The following is a 16,443-nucleotide window of genomic DNA, read 5'->3' on the forward strand; positions in this document are numbered from 1 at the left end:
GTTAGGGTTAGGGTTAGGGTTAGTAGGTCGGTGGAAGCGACCACCGGTCGGTGGATTTACCTACCCGGTCGCTGGATTAGCGTCCCAGTCGGTGGAATTAGCGTCCCGGTCGATGGAATTAGCGTCCCAGTCGGTCGATTTAGCGACCCGGTCGCTCGCTTTAGTGCCGCGGTCGGTGATTTAGCGACCCGGTCGCTCCATTTAGCGACCCGGTCGCTCGCTTTAGTGCCGCGGTCGGTGATTTAGCGACCCGGTCGCTCCATTTAGCGACCCGGTCGCTCGATTTTGCGACCCGGTCGCTGAAAACTACCGACCACGTCGCGACCCGGTTGTAGGTCGCTAAATGATCTCGCCCTCTCTCAGGGTAGATCCTGCCTGGGGATGCTATGAGCTTGTAGATCTGCTATCTTTGCTATTCGTCTTGTGACGAAGTATAGGGCTTAAATTGCAGTTGCGTGCGTGCGTGTGTGTGTGTGTGTGTGTGTGTGTGTGTGTGTGTGTGTGTGTGTGTGTGTGTGTGTGTGTGTGTGTGTGTGTGTGTGTGTGTGAGAGAGAGAGAGAGAGAGAGCGTTGAGCAGTCAGGTGGCTAGCGTGACTCCAAATATAGCTAACTAATCTCTCATAATGAGATACAACAACAGCATATCCCTGAGTAACCTCAAGTTCACTCTCTCTCTCACAACCACACACACACACACACACAAACACACACACACACACACACACACACACACACACACACACACACACACACACACACACACACACACACACACACACACACACACACACTGGTAAGTGCGCGTGTATGTCTTTTCTGCTATATAGGCCTACTGTATTTGTGTGCTCGTCAGACACTTGCACACTCTCTACCTCTTTGTCCCTCTCGTGCCATTCCATTCCCTCTCGTTCCTGTATGTGTGCGAGCGTGCGCGTGTGTGCGTGCGACGTGCGTGCGTGTGTGTGTGTGTGTGTGTTTGTGTGTCCCTCTCAGCGGTGCCCAGGTAGCAAAAAATGCTGAGAGAGGGTAAGAAGAAATGTAAGGTAGTTTTTCACTGTCTTTTCTGATGTGGCCATCCTTTGAGAGAGCGAGGCAGAGAGAGAGTGAGAGAGAGAGGAGAGAGAACGGTAGAATAGTGCCTCGCCAGCAGAAAGCAGCAGTGTGGCTCTGAACTGCCGCTTCAGCAGAGAGCTGGTGGCACTCAAGCAGGTTTGGTCTACTTCACACACACACCTATGAGGGCAAATTATCTGGCAGTCACAGTGGTTCACCTCGGAACACACACACACACACATGCACGCATAAGCACACATACACACACACACGCACATATGCATACGCACACGCACACAGACACGCACACACACGTGAATCTGAGCATGCGTCCACGTATCCACTTGCACATACGGTATATATAATATAAGTCTGCACACACTACGGCTACCTGTGTGTGCAGCACACACACACGCACACACACTCATGCACACACACACACGCACGTGTGCACACACACACACACGCACACACACGAACACAGAACCTTGATAGTGCTGACAGCAGGTAAGCACTGAGGCAGTGTCTGTTGCCGTACTGTGTGGAGGTTTCTCTGTGTGGCCTCGTCGCCGCATATACCTCAGAGACTGGTTAGCTCTAGACGTGTGCTGCTGCGCGTCTCTCTCTCTCTCTCTCTCTCTCTCTCCCTCCGTCTCTCCGTCTGTCTGTCTGGCTGTCTGGGTGTTTGTGGCAGTCAGTCAGTGACTGATGGCGGGCCCTGGCTGGAGGCTGCTCCACTTGGGATGTGTCACCACACTCTCTGTGACAGCCAGCTCTGCTGCTGCACTGACAGGTAAGCACTTTTGGAAGTCAACAAAGAACCTGTAGCGAGAGAGACGGAGAGAGAGAGAGAGAGAGAGAAATAAAGTAGAGCGTCTTACAGAATGTGCATGAGCTGAGTTTTTTCTTTCCTTTTTTTTTTTTTTTTTTGCTGAGGCCTTGCTGGGCTTGTTGTTCTTGTTAATTAGCGTTATGTTAAAGCGATTGATTCCTCGAGCTTACGTCTGCAGACCTGGTTTGTGAAATGTTGCGATTTTCTTTTCTCTCCTGTTGAATGTGTGTTCCCTGCTGCACCATTCAGCCTGGTGACTACAGCTCTAAGACAAGGTTTCAACCACATGAACTCTTAGCGTCCCTATTCTGGGCTGAACGTGATCTACGAGATCACAATGCGTGAAGATATTTAGTGTAGAGGGAAAACAGCAGGGGGCCTAGTATACCTGTATATCCCTGGGGGACTCAATGAAGTATACAGTAGCCTATATCGTCGTTGTCGGTTGGAAACCTTGTATGTCCAAAACTGTTCGTTTTGTATTGATCATTTTAAAAATGATCTAAACTAGTGAAAATAGCTACATACAAGCACACAACGCTGTTGTGCTGTAGATCAGCTATTGTCCCTAGTTTTGTGCGACAATCTTCTATGGTGAAGTAGGGCTTTACTTTGCGAAGAAAAACGTACAAATTTGAAACTTGAAGATACGAAGTTTCTGCCCGATAGTGACAATATACTGTAGGGTTTATGTTGTTAATGTGTTTCTGTGGATGGCTTCAGTGACTTCAGTCACACTTACCGGTGGTGACCTTTCTCTCTGTGATGGCAGTAGCAGCTCAGAGCGTCACAACAGCCGCTACGCCGGCCGGTATCACTAACGTGAGTGAACAACATGCTTCATCTCTGCTGTGTGGGGACAGTCATCATTAATCACTGTCCACATGAGAGACCTGATCTGATCTGATTGAATGTGTCGGCCTGCATGCTGTGCTCAGTGCGTGCGTGCGTGTATGTGCTTGTGCGTGTGCGTGCGTGTATGTGTGTGTAACTGAGTAATTTTGATTGTGGTGGTGGTGTAGTTTGGGGTGTGTGCAGACTGCAGCACAGTACATGTTAGTGTTTCAGCTTGTTGTGAGACAACAGAAGAGCAGAGGAGCACAGGTTAAACAGCGTTACGCTCACTGAACAAAGCTCTAAGCTGGTTTCACATTAAAAGAATGAAAGAGCCTGCATCAGAACGGAACGCCCGATGCAGAGCAGCTCTGTTTCTATGAGAGGCATGTCTTTATACAACACGTGTGTGCTTCTGGGAACATGGATATAGCCTAACCGTGGTGGTGGTGGTGGTGGAGGGCTCTTTTTGGCAGAGGGTATTCTGAATCCTGGCTGTCGGGAAGTGACTGTTGCTCATGTCATGTGGCCTACTTACTTATGTATGTAGAATGTACATGCATAAGTATATTTTTCACTGAGCAAATCAGAGCAGATCATCAGCCAGGTTTGTGTGTGTGTGTGTGTGTGTGTGTGTGTGTGTGTGTGTGTGTGTGTGTGTGTGTGTGTGTGTGTGTGTGTGCGTGTGCGTGTGCATGTGCGTGTGTGTGTGATCCTCTGCAGACGGAGCGTGCTCCGTACGGCTCTCGGGTGGCGGCCATCTTGGCGCCCTGTCTGGTGGCTCTGGCCATCGTGGTGGCGGTGTTGGTGGCGCTGGCCGTGGCCAGGCTGCGGGAGCGGCGGCAGACGGAGGGAGGGTTCAGCCCACAGCGCCTCCAGACCCCCGCTGGTCCTGCTGGTCCCCGGCCCCCCGCTGGGCTGGCTGACGCATGCATCAACACTCTGGCAGCGCGCGTGGAGCGCCTGGTGTGATGTAGCCATAGCTGCGGGAGGAGGCCGTTTCTGTTTGTTTATATCTGTGTGTGTGTCAGTGTGTGTGTCTGTTTGTATGTGAGCGTGTGTGTGTGGGCGAGGGGGAGACAGAGAGAAAGAGAGAGAGAGAGAGAAAATGCGTCCTCATCCTCACTCACAACCTACAGTACCACACAGTGGCGTCAGTTCAGCAAAAGCTAAGGTATGGCAACATGACTGGCGCGTGCAAGACACCAGTCATGTTGCCATACCTTAGCAACAGGCACGATGAATTTATTTTAAGAAGTACATTTAATTTTTTTTCCCAGTAGCAGCTGCCATACCTTGCCATACCCAATTGACGCCTCTGCTACCACCTGAGACCTCTGCCCATGACTCCCCATTAGGCCCAGCTCCTTCACTGATTCCCTCTCTCCTTTCCTTTCCTTTCCTCTCCTCTCCCTCGCTCCTTCCCTCCCTCCCTCCCTCCCTCCACCCTTCAAGCTGACTGCCAACGGCGCCGAGGGTCTGAGCTCCTCCCACCTCCTGCTGTCTGTGAGCCTGGTGTCAGTGGTGCTGCTGCTGGTCCTGGTCCTCTCCTCCGTCAGCCTGGTGGTGGCGCTCAACCGCCGGGCCACGCACGGCACCTACAGCCCCAGCCGGCAGGAGAAGGAGGGCTCCCGCGTGGAGATGTGGAACATCACCCAGCCGCCCCCTGTGGAGAGACTCATATGATATGAGACACTGGCCGTGACCGCTCTCCATAAGAGTCCAGTGGTCTGTTTCTCTATAGGCCTGAAGCCTAATTTATGCTCTGAAAATAGCAGACCTTTACCTGCTCAAAATGCATTGGACTTAAGTAGGACTCCTTCAGCAGACTGAGCCGTATAGCGCTAACCTGAATAAGAAATCGGGATATTATTCAGAACATTTAAAGAAGAGAATGGGTTTGGAACCCCAATGTCTCCCCACTCCTACAGTCAGAAATGGACTGACTATGATATTTCATCCACATTTTTAAATCAGCGTCTTTCATGTTTGTTCTATTGCTAATATCCAAGCAAACATCCCTATTGGTATTGGTAAGTATACAGTATACTGTATAGTGTATACTGTAGGCTATGCTAAGGGCATATTGCAAAGTATTTATAGTATTTGATTGCAGACATCATGCAAACAGTGATTGTAATCAATTAAGTGAGAATTATAATTAAATGGCAACCATGGCCAGTGAGCTACTGTATGGCATTGTGCTACATTATTGGGATAAACACACAGGGGTGGACTGGGCATCTGGCTTACTGGGCATATCCGGTGGGCTGACTATAAGTGGGCCTGTGGGCCTTTTCTATCATCTGAATACTGGCCTAGTAGCCCAATCACAGGCTACTGTGGCCCAGGAGTCCCACCCAAACATTTAACAGCTGATACAAGCCCACAACACATCACTGCCTCGACACTTTGTGGGCTTGTAGATCTTCTATGTTTGGTTTGCGCCGGTTGTGGTGGGCCGGTCTGGGCCGAATTTATGTCCCAGTACGGCCCTGTAAACACCTCATGAGAAAACTATGAATTGATAGAGTAATATTATATATGATTTTCGGGTGGAAACCTTGTATGTCCAAAACCGATCATTTTCTAATGATTATAGAGCAGGGGTCTTCAACAGGGGGTCCAGGTCCTCAGAGTTACTACAGGGGGTCCTCAAAATGTCTCAATCCTTTTTGTATTAACAACTTGACCCTAGTAGTGTCCATATTCTGAGAACTGTAGCCAAAAATAGCAGATCTACAAGCTCACGTGTGAGCTTGAAGATCGGCTATTTTCAGCAAAGAGGTTTGGTGTAGAGGGGGGAAAAGAGCAGACTAAGTATAGAGTGAAAGGTCAAGTTTTTCTTTAGGTAATGACAGTTCAATACAAATTGACATGAATACAAAATACAATGATGATTGTGCTGTCAAACAACAAAACGGAATCTATAAAAGGTTGTGGGGGTCCCTGCTTCATCTCTCTCAACTAAGGGGTCCTTGGCCTGAAAACGTTGAAGACCCCTGTTACACAGGGGATGCATCATATGCCACTCATCTAGACTGAGTGGCAAAACAAAGCAGCATGAAGCATTGGAGTTTGTAAGCGCTCGCTGGGAAACACATTCTGACTCCTCCTCACTCCTACTGAGAGTGACAGCTGCTTCTTTTCGCCGTGCTGGCCTACTGACTCTGTTTTTTGCCACTCAGTAGGCGTTCCCGCATAACCTCCGGGCAGGATAATGTCACGTGCATACCCTACATTTTAAATAGGGACAATAACCGATCTACAAGCTACTTTTTGCATCATTCTTGTATGATGAAGTATCGCATTAATTTATGAAAAAACTAACAATATTGAAACATGGAGATACAAGGTTTCTGCACGACAGTGACGATATCAGGGGTAGCTGCACTAGTTGAGCTTGTTAGGTTCAAATTGACTAGTTGTGGATTGGCATGGTCTGATTGTTGTTCAAAACCCACCTCAAATAATGTTATGTGTACATATTGTATTGATTATTTTGTATTTGATACTGTGACTTTTATTCCAACACTGATTGACACCCATGCAGTTTAAGTAGAAAACATGTTGTAATTTCAGTGGGCTTATTTGTGTTAATTTATTGAATGTATTGGACAATTATCGTAGAATCAACGTAGAGCTCAGAATGGATGTTCAGTGTTTGCATAGATAGATCTATATAATCATGTCAATTTAAAGTATAACCATTTGATCAAACGATCTATTCTAGCATTCTGTAGCAGTGTGTTCCAGTGAACTGCCTCCCACACAAATTATTTCTGCAAGCATTGTGTCAGATGTGTGCATTATGTCAACAACACAGAACACGTACATTGCATAAACATGTATCATTTATTTTCAGTTCACAGTGCATACAGTTTTGTACCATGGTACCAATTTACGCCTCAAGAACACATTAGATTGTTTAAGACAATTCCTTCTGCCATGAGAACATGCAAGTTACTGTAGCCTACTGTATATGTATGTGTGCACAGACTCACAGTCGAGACCGAGTCAACGTACAGTACCACACCATGGGACTGAGATGAAAAGGTGTTCGTTCCACTTGTGCCAGTTTGTCATGACACTGAAAACATGGCAGATAAATGTGTTAAATATTTGTAATAAACAATTCTTAAAGTGTGTTATCTAAGAATTGTATTATTCTTAGAAAAGGACTAAATGACTTTATTCACTTAATGCCTTACTGTCATTCTGAATGTCTCGAAATTCGTCAGGAAATTGGAGAGAATGTAATGCACCCAGGAAGCAAAACACCGCCAGGGATATCGTGCTTCCAGACGATTTTGGGTGGGCAGGTCAGTGATGGCATTCTTACAATGAGCATTGGACTGTATGTATAGTATAGACATGTACCTTTTGATTCCATTTGCTCGTTATTTCAGTCAGTAAATAAGCCGTCAGTCATGAGACATTGAATAAAAATACTAGTTTTATGTTACACAAACCCCATACACTGAACTAAGCAATTCTCGTGAGAGAAAACCTTTTCCATTTCAACAAAAGAGGCAAATTCCTTGACCATCCTCATTCAAGGCACAAGCCTGCAACTTCTCAGTACAAGGTCAAAGTACTCTCCTAGCCGGCAGGTTAGTAAACCAAGTGTGAATGCCCTGAAATCCCTTTCTTCACAGTTCAACATGAATGTAAGTGGAACCAAAGCTACTAAAGCTTTAGTCAGATCATCATCCTGTACAACAGGCGTTGGTTAAGACACTGTCTGAGTTATGTTAACAAACCTCTGGCTTCAGATTTACAGTAGTCATGGGGTGTGTAGGCTACTGTAATAAAGAAAATAATATTATAATACTTAAAGGATGCAAGGCATGTAAAGTTGAAGACTAATAGGCTAATAGCCAAATGCAAGGCTGATGAGATTGAATTGCAAAACATGCAATGCTACTGTATTTTTGCTCTGACAGATGTGCTAAATACTGAAACAATATTTAATATCAGCAGAACAGACCACGTTCTGGAAAATACATGTTTGAAATCAAACAAAAGTATAACACAATACATACATACATGCGGATATAACAGTAAGCACGTGCAGTAGCCGATGCATTTCCATAAAGAATGATTACACAATTTGATTTGAATAAAAGGTGTCAAATGCTTCGGATCACAAACGACTAGATACAACGTGCATTTATTGGCTTTTCTGTTAACATCCTAAAAAAATCTATCTTTTTCAAAAAAATAAAATCTAAAACATTCAAATATTGGGTGTCATTTATACAATATACAACACCAATCATATATTATCCATGTAAAATATACTCAAGCCAGCAAAAATACGCATCTAGTAATAATAGTTGAAAATAACTATTTTCATCAATATGAAATCAACAATTTATACTTAAAAGAAGAGGAACCCTTTGAAGCCTTTTGAAGAGTTAGTTGAGAATGAGTGTTTGGGGGATTTACGAACAAAAGGAGAGAAAGCTAAAGAAATACAATAATAGCGTAATCAGAATCGATTAAAATTTAAGAAACTATAACATAAAAAAAGAAAAAAAGACAAAATGCTACGGGAGAACCAAATAATAAATCCCCACACCACAGCAAAACAAAACACTGAGGGCTCTATTATGATCCAGGTCTTATGCCTTATGCCTTAACTTTTTTGCCTTTTTTTACTATATAGACATGTTTTTTTAAATATTTCAAATAGATGATCTGCAAGCTCACAACGTGCAGATGTAGATCAGCATTTGAAATACTTAAAAATGTTTTTCAAAATAGTAAAAAAAGGCAAAGAAGTTAAGGCATAAGGCATAAGACCTGGATCATAATAGAGGGAGTATGTAACACCGGCAAGTGGCAGACCATAATCAATAATACCACCTGAAACCATTCATTTATGCATTGATTCAAGGGGGTCAAGAAGCATAACGTCACTGTCCGGCAGAAACCTTGTATCTCTAACTTTCAAATTGGCAATTTTTTTAGGTAAATTAAAGCCCTGACTCATCATAATACGACTGTTGCCCAAAACTAGTGAAAAAAGCTGATCTCTAAGCACACAATGCCTCGCGGTTCGAGGTATTGTGTGCTTGCTTGTAGATCGGTTATTTTCACTAGTAGTACCAGTAAGATGCCTAAGGGCGAAAAGGGCGAGGTCGCGCCATCTGTCTTGGCCATATATGGATTCTGTTCGTGTGGTTCTCCTAACAGGGCATCATCTGGGATACAATCCCTTGTATGCCCATATATGGAGATCCCTAACAGAATCTCTTTTATGCCCATATATGGAGATCCCTAACAGAATCACTTTTATGCTCTGCTCTGAGTATCTGACATCACTGTGATGTCACCTGTTTATGCCCAATTTGCCCATATATGGAGATAACTGCTCTGAGTATCTGACATCACTGTGATGTCACAGTGATGTCACAGTGATGTGTCAGGGGAACCACAGTGTCAGGCGTTACCCGTCCGGAAGGATACGGACACGCTGTCACGGTTCTGACACTAAACTGCAATAAATTGTTGTTTTTTTAATGATGAATAAAAACGGTTTTGGCCATACAAGGTTTCCACCCAACAACAGCGATAAAGAACTGTAACAACTCAAGTACCCAATTTCATTTCAGGTCAGAATGCTTTTGCCCAGACCAGATTAGTGCTAGAGGCGTTTTGAAACGACATCGTTTCTGAAAATGTGAGGAGCACCTTGCTCGGTTTGATTTAAAATACGACTGAAGACACACGTTCAGCAACTCCTGTCTCTTTCTAACACTGTACCTTCTGGTTATACTGTGTGGTACACATACTGTATAAGGCACGCTATACTACACTCACTCAGTCAAATCCTCAGTGTTGGTTCATCCATTCATAACTCTGTAGCAAATGTAACCAAATGGACCCTCTCGGAGTTAATACACACCGAGGATTTTACCGTGCAGCTGTCAACACGGACAGACAAACTTCAACTCAGACTGGGGGACACTCACTCACTCAGTTCTTCAGACTAACTGTCTGTCTGACTGATTAATATCCATCTCAAATAAAGCCATTTAATCTGACACAATTCGGGTTAAATATATTATGAAACATTTTGAATGTTTTACAAGTTTGCATAGTAAATCATCTTTTTTTTAAGTGTTCTGAATGAAATAAAGGCCTGTCAAGGGATTGTTCTCTTGAGTTTTTTGGGAGAGGAGGAGGGGGGGGGGGGAATTCCTTTGCGTTTCAAGGCCTTTTTGGAACGGCCAAACACTTTATGGGCAAATCATTTATGCAGAGCAGCGCCCAGAGAGCGGAGCGAGAGCCGCTGTTAAACCGCCATACCAACTGGCGTCTGGCATAAATCAGAAGGAACAACTAACCATAAACATAATCCCCGACAAAAGCGATACAGAAACCGCCTTCTGGTTTTCTATTGGTTTTGTGGCAACGCAGGCATCATGGGAACCCGCGATCTCTGGAAGCGTAGCATTCTCTCCATGGGAGAAATCTGATTCATTTTTATTTTATTTTAAATCACGTGGTTAACAATCTATAGAGCCTCTCTCTGAGAAGGGTATTGCTTCGTTACAGTACAATCATCAAGCATTGCATTAAATTACAGTGTCTCTAACCTCGGAGGACAGAGCTTGCATTTCATCACGTTTCCTCGCACGTGTGTGTGTGTGTGTGTGTGTATGTGTGTGTTTGTGGACGAAGATTAGATAGAAAGAGGTAGAGAGAGAGAGGGCTAGGAAGGGAGGGGACTCAGAAGAAGTGATCCAAGTACACTGCAAAAGCCTGAATGTTAATTTAAAGCTTGGCGGCTCTAATTCTAACTCTCTGAGTTAAATTAACACCGATTTTGCACCGTGCTGAGCGCACAGCTACGTCACAAACTCTGCCTATTCCTGGACTTGTGTTTTCAGAATGAAGACGGTCCAGAGAGATGAAGAGAGTACCAGAGGATGAGTTAGAGCGGGAAATTAAGTCTATTTTTTGGAAGAATCGTTCGGTTTGTGATACAAGCACCACATTTTGCACAAAGTTTCCTCTGGACCTAATTTTCCCAAAAAGCATGTTAGCCACTCAACTTCTTTTTGAAAGGGTTGGGGTCCCATTGACTTTCTATACAGTAAAATAATACAAAAACATAAATCTGCTTTAAGTTGCATATGAGGGGTCAAACTAGGGGTTTTTCATGATCCTGACTAAAAACGGCCCCCACACTACTGTGAAAAGTGATGACTCATCACTAAAACCATAGTTTCGTGAGGCCTTTTTTAGCCCAAGGAATGTTTTTTGTGCAAAACAAATGCTTGCATGGGATTCAGGATCATGAAACTAGTTTGGGGAACCCCTCACATGCTACTTAAAGCAGATATGTTTTTTGTATTATCTTACTGTATAGAAAGTCAATGGGACCCCCAACCCTTTTTAAATAAATTGAGTGGCTAATGTGCTTTTTGGGAAAAATAGGTCCAGAGGAAACTTTGTGCAAAATTTGGTGCTTGTATCACAAAGTGAACGATTGTTTTACTAATTTCCCGGGCTACTGTAAGTGAACAACAATGGGAGGAAAGACAGACCAACACACATGATGCCTAATTTATACATCGCTGTACTATGTTGTCCTGTGCCAAAAACAGCCAATCCATAAGCTCAGAATGTATTCGTTGTGAGCTCGTAGATCTATCTTTGGCGAGGACACCATTGTATGATATCGCGTATACATCAGGCTTGAGGCTGCTTTAAAGGGAGGGAGATGGTGCATAGATAGACGTAGACAGATTTTCAGATCATTCATTTTCACACGTTTTCCTTCTTTTTTTACTGACAGAACCGAGTCCTGAGAAATACAAGAGAGAGGAGAGGGATAAATACATTTCTAAATATAAGCATCTGATTATCTGGAATGCAACTAAAACGGCATCTCAAAGCGTAAAACACATGTCAAACGATTCTATTTATCCGGTTAGATAGAGGACTGCATAGCCGCGGTGTCTCTTTATCACATTAAAGCTTGTTTTTCTTTTCTTTTTTTCATTTCTGAACTGAAGGCGCCTGGCGCTCATTCTGATAACCAAGTACCTCTGAGTACAGTTTCAACAGATTAAGACGAATCACACCTCATTTAAGGCATAGCGCTAGGAATAAATTCAAAACGTCTGAACTGAGTTTGTGTCCAAACAATCTTAAGTGTCTCTGGTTTTTCGTTACTCTCACTCAAAACACAGTGATCTTAGTACCAGGTAGCAGTGATCGAAGAAGTACAGTACATCTTAAATGTACAAGTGCAAAATTCAGTTTTTTACCGTGTGAAATGTTTGGAACACTGGCGGGGTGGGTTTGAGGCTGATGTGATCCCTTATTCATCCTGGCAATGTACCCAGCTATATCTGCATTCCTTTTCCTGCAGAGGTCAGAATTCCACCCATAACTGTAAGATCATCAATATTCAACCCTCACAATTGTATTCTGTTCCATTTCATGTACATATTATTAGTTCACTGAGGGTGGGAGGACAAAAAAGTACCAGCTAAATTCTGTGGAAGAAAAGAGAGTTATTGTGGTCTGAAACCTGACAGTATTAAAATGTGTTTACTGATCCTTTATCTGTGCTTTGAGGCAGAGCTATTAAACCCTAATACCCAGTACTCTATATCTATATTAGGCTCCTTCCTGTTTTTACTCTACACTAAATATTGAAAATAGCTGAGCTACAAGCTCACAATGTCAATTTGTGAGCTTGTAGATCTGCAATTTTTTTCTCAGAATGTTCATCCCAGACAGAATAGGGATGCTAGGGTTCATGTGGTTAACTTGTGCTTGAGGAATTCAGAAGTATACAAAAAGACTCAGTAGAATGTATGTAATCTTATAGGTGAGTGTCCTCAGGTTTGTCAGTGGCCTTGCCCTGGGCTTGCGACTGAGGACTGTGGCTCTTGTTGGAGTAACATTGGCCTTGAGAGAGATCAAGGCTGCTATTGAAGGCTGTGGCCAGGTGACACATGGAATCAATCTCCTCCAGGAGGCCTTTTTCCTGGATGTCAGGGGCCACGGGCCCCCTGGCCTGACCCGGAGCGGGGCCTCGCCCTGGAGCCGCCTCCTCTGAGCTTACCCCTCTCTCCCAAGGGATGGGTATAGCTGACATGCGCCCCACATGGGCCTTTTCCTGGTATTGTCTCACCGTCTCCTTGGACAGTACCTTCCTCCGCAGGATGCTGGTGGAGGCCGGGTGGTTCAGGGTCTGGGGAGGCTCAGCGGCGGGCTGGGGGTCCGAGACCGTCCGACACCGTCCCACAGGCGGAGGGGAGTAAGAGAAGGTACTCGACGGCTGAGGAGGAGAGCTGACCGTGGACAGAGTGGGAGAGGGAGGAGGAGGGCCGCCTGTGGGCTTGCGGGACAGCGTTGGAGAATAGGTAAAGCAGTCTCCTTGTTGCGATGGGGCAGGAGATGGAGGAGGAGGTGGCTCTGCAGTGGGGCGAACCCACCGGCCTGACGGAGGCCTGGAGACGGCCTTGTGCAGGGTGGAGGCTGTGTGCTGGGTGGAGGCCGCGTGGTTGTTAGACACCTTCAGACACGGCTTGTTGGCCAGTCTGCGCGGGGAGGGGGGTAGATGTTTGCCATGGACTGCACTGTCGTCCTGGCCCATATTCCAGCCTCCCTGCTCACCACTGCCATCCTCTGGGGTACACTCGCTGGAAGGCTTGTTCTGGATCGGAGGAGATCAATGGAAACAGGTATAAGAAGTAGTGTACAACCTTGCCAGGATCTTCTTGTGCATGTGTTTGTTTGATTGATTGATCGAAGACTTTATTAGAAGTTTGCATAGGAAAAGGTACAGTTTCATGACAGTACAGTTCACTGGTAAAAGGTCAACTAAAAGGAGATCCTAGTAAGCTTTTCGGCTTATTTACACAGGAAACCTTTATGTATCTCATATAACACTGAATGACAGACGGCTAGAACACAGTACTATGCAGTAGAAATCGTATTTTTATGGAATTCCTTTGATTTGAATGTCTTTAGCAAAATGTATTTATTTCTTGTTAAAAAACTTTCATGTCATTCTAAAAATCAAACCTCGGTTCGAAGTGGAGCGGTGAATCTGAGCAGCTATACCCTGTGTGTGTGTGTGTGTGTGTGTGTCTGTGTGTGTGTGTGTGTGTGTGTGTGTGTGTGTGTGTGTGTGTGTGTGTGTGTGTGTGTGTGTTTTTGATTCTATGTGTTCTATATCTATGTTTTTGATTCTGTGTTCTAGATCTATGTTTTTGATTCTATGTGTTCTAGATCTATGTTTTTGATTCTATGTGTTCTAGATCTATGTTTTTGATTCTATATGGTGTTTTCGATTCTATATGTTCTAGATCTATGTTTTTGATTCTATATGTTCTAGATCTATGTTTTTGATTCTGTGTTCTAGATCTATGTTTTTGATTCTATTTGTTCTAGATCTATGTTTTTGATTCTATATGTTCTATATCTATGTTTTTGATTCTGTGTTCTAGATCTATGTTTTTGATTCTGTGTTCTAGATCTATGTTTTTGATTCTATATGGTGTTTTTGATTCTATATGTTCTAGATCTATGTTTTTGATTCTGTGTTCTAGATCTATGTTTTTGATTCTATGTGTTCTAGATCTATGTTTTTGATTCTATATGTTCTAGATCTATGTTTTTGATTTTATATGTTCTAGATCTATGTTTTTGATTCTATATGTTCTAGATCTGTTTTTGATTCTATGTGTTCTAGATCTATGTTTTTGATTCTATGTGTTCTAGATCTATGTTTTTGATTCTATGTGTTCTAGATCTATGTTTTTGATTCTGTGTTCTATGTGCGTGTGTGTGTGTGTGTGTGTGTGTGTGTGTGTGTGTGTGTGTGTGTGTGTGTGTGTGTGTGTGCGCATGTGAGTGAGTGGTGAGTGTGCCTGGCCTGCACAAAACAGCGCCCCTCCTTTAACTAGTGTGTTGTGTGTGGCCACTCAAGGTATTGCCAGGCTACGGACACGGCCAGCCAGCCACCCAGCCAGCCACCCAGCCAGCCAGCCACCCACCCACATACCCACGGACATACCTGTCTATTGGGAGCGCTTTCACCGCTCCAAAAATGTACAATAAAGTACAAAAATATATTTAATCTCGAAATTAACGGACAAAAGTCACCAGGTCCTGCTGTCAGAGAGTCTATGACTTTATACCACAAACCATATATCTAACTCACCCCACATGACCTGAAGAAGGTCATTTGTTTACGAAAAGTGTTGCTTCTTCATATTGTTGATGTGATTTTTTATTTCTGAAAGTTTTTTTGAAATACTTAAAAAAAAGGGGGAAAAAAAGAAATTGGGACCCATAAAAATAGACCCCGACCTCCAGTGGTGGAACAAGTACTCATGTTTTTTACTTTAGTATCAACAATACCTCAGAATTGTACTTAAGTACAGTACTTGAGTACATGTACAACATAGTTACTTTACACCAGTGGTTTTTCAACCAGTGTTACGGGGACCACCGGTGGTCCTTGAGGGGGTTCCAGGTGGTCCCCAGCTAAATGATGGAGAGTTGGTAACCAAATGGAGCTGTAAGGGTTAACGCTCTGCATTACGTCATTTGGACCTTGATATGAAAAGGGTTGAAAACCACTGCTTTGCACGAGTGGTTCTCAACCTTTTCAGGCCGCGACCCCCAAAATAATCATATTTTAACTGGGGACCCCCGGGCCCCCCCCCCCCTACCCTGACAAGCACTAAGAGTTACTTTGTATAACTCTAGTTATTTTGTATAAACCGGTTCTATTGTTGCGAGGCGTTGTGAGCATGTAGACCGGCTATTTTCACAATTTCTGCCTCTAAAATTTGACAATTTGGCCAATGTTTAATTTGTCATTTTTAGAGGTCTTAAAAAGTCCTTAAATTGTCACTTTAGAAATGTGTAGATATCCTCTTTATGCTTAAACTTTATGTTGGTTTGTTTACTGTTGAGTGAGAAAACAATGTTGCACATTAAGCCAATCATCTGGGGACCCCCCAAAATAATTTGGGGACCCCCCTGGGGTCCCGACCCACAGGTTGAGAAGTAAGCCATTTACCATGAGAGGGAGTGGGTTGTTGGCTGATTTAACACTGTTTCAGGGTTGTGGCACGAGGCGGCCCTCGAATGGTAAATTGCTTTTCTACCACTACTACCATATAAATGAAAGAAAACATAGTTGTAACTTGCAAGGTTATTTAGTTACAATCAACTGCAACACAACAGTGGGGGGGGGGGGGGGGGGGGGTCCATGAGCCAACTCAAGGTTGTTGACTGATTTACCACTGTTTTAAGCCAATCAGAATCCAGTATCTGAACATGTGACCAAAAAGGTGGTAGAACAACTGCTTTACAGCAGTGAAGCGGTGACCTACCGGGCCGAACGAGTCCAGCTCCTCCATGGAGCGGAAGAAGTCCAGGCTCTTGGCGGCGCTGAGCTTGCCCTGCTCCACCGCTGTGGTGTTCAGAGAGTCCAGGATCTCCTCCAGCAGGTTCATCTGACCCGTGCGGGACGAGTCCGTGTTGTCCAGCTCCAGCGAATAGGAGTCGTCGCTGTCCTCGGCGTAGGAGGGCGCGTCGCCGCTGTCCTCCGATGAGATCCTGTGATTGGACGAGAGAAGGGACGTTGTCGCTGGTTTTGTCAATTCAATAGGCCTAGAATTATTGAATGCATTAACCAGTGAAAAATAGCAGATATACAAGCTCACAGCGCGAC

The 16,443-nt window shown here is 44.3% G+C and overlaps 2 protein-coding genes across 2 annotated transcripts in view; one reads left to right on the forward strand and one right to left on the reverse strand.

Moving 5' to 3' along the window:
• The window catches only part of crb1 (crumbs cell polarity complex component 1), a gene marked incomplete at both ends in the record, with an annotated part of 34,383 nt that extends 29,977 nt beyond the window's left edge, over positions 1-4,406 (forward strand). Inside the window, 2 exons of the mRNA XM_080727980.1 lie at positions 3,444-3,686; positions 4,176-4,406. Of these exons, the coding sequence (XP_080584106.1) occupies positions 3,444-3,686; positions 4,176-4,406 (474 nt within the window). The remainder of the gene's footprint in view (positions 1-3,443; positions 3,687-4,175) is intronic.
• A 6,801-nt stretch (positions 4,407-11,207) lies between these two features.
• The window catches only part of dennd1b (DENN/MADD domain containing 1B), a 190,385-nt gene continuing 185,149 nt past the window's right edge, over positions 11,208-16,443 (reverse strand). Inside the window, exons 22-23 of the mRNA XM_080732823.1 lie at positions 16,103-16,328; positions 11,208-13,407 (exon numbers count right to left, since the gene is read on the reverse strand). Of these exons, the coding sequence (XP_080588949.1) occupies positions 12,571-13,407; positions 16,103-16,328 (1,063 nt within the window). The 3' untranslated portion in view covers positions 11,208-12,570. The remainder of the gene's footprint in view (positions 13,408-16,102; positions 16,329-16,443) is intronic.

The sequence above is a fragment of the Nannobrachium achirus genome (genome assembly GCF_963921795.1).
Source record: "Nannobrachium achirus genome assembly, chromosome: 1".
Taxonomy (NCBI): Eukaryota; Metazoa; Chordata; class Actinopteri; order Myctophiformes; family Myctophidae; genus Nannobrachium; species Nannobrachium achirus.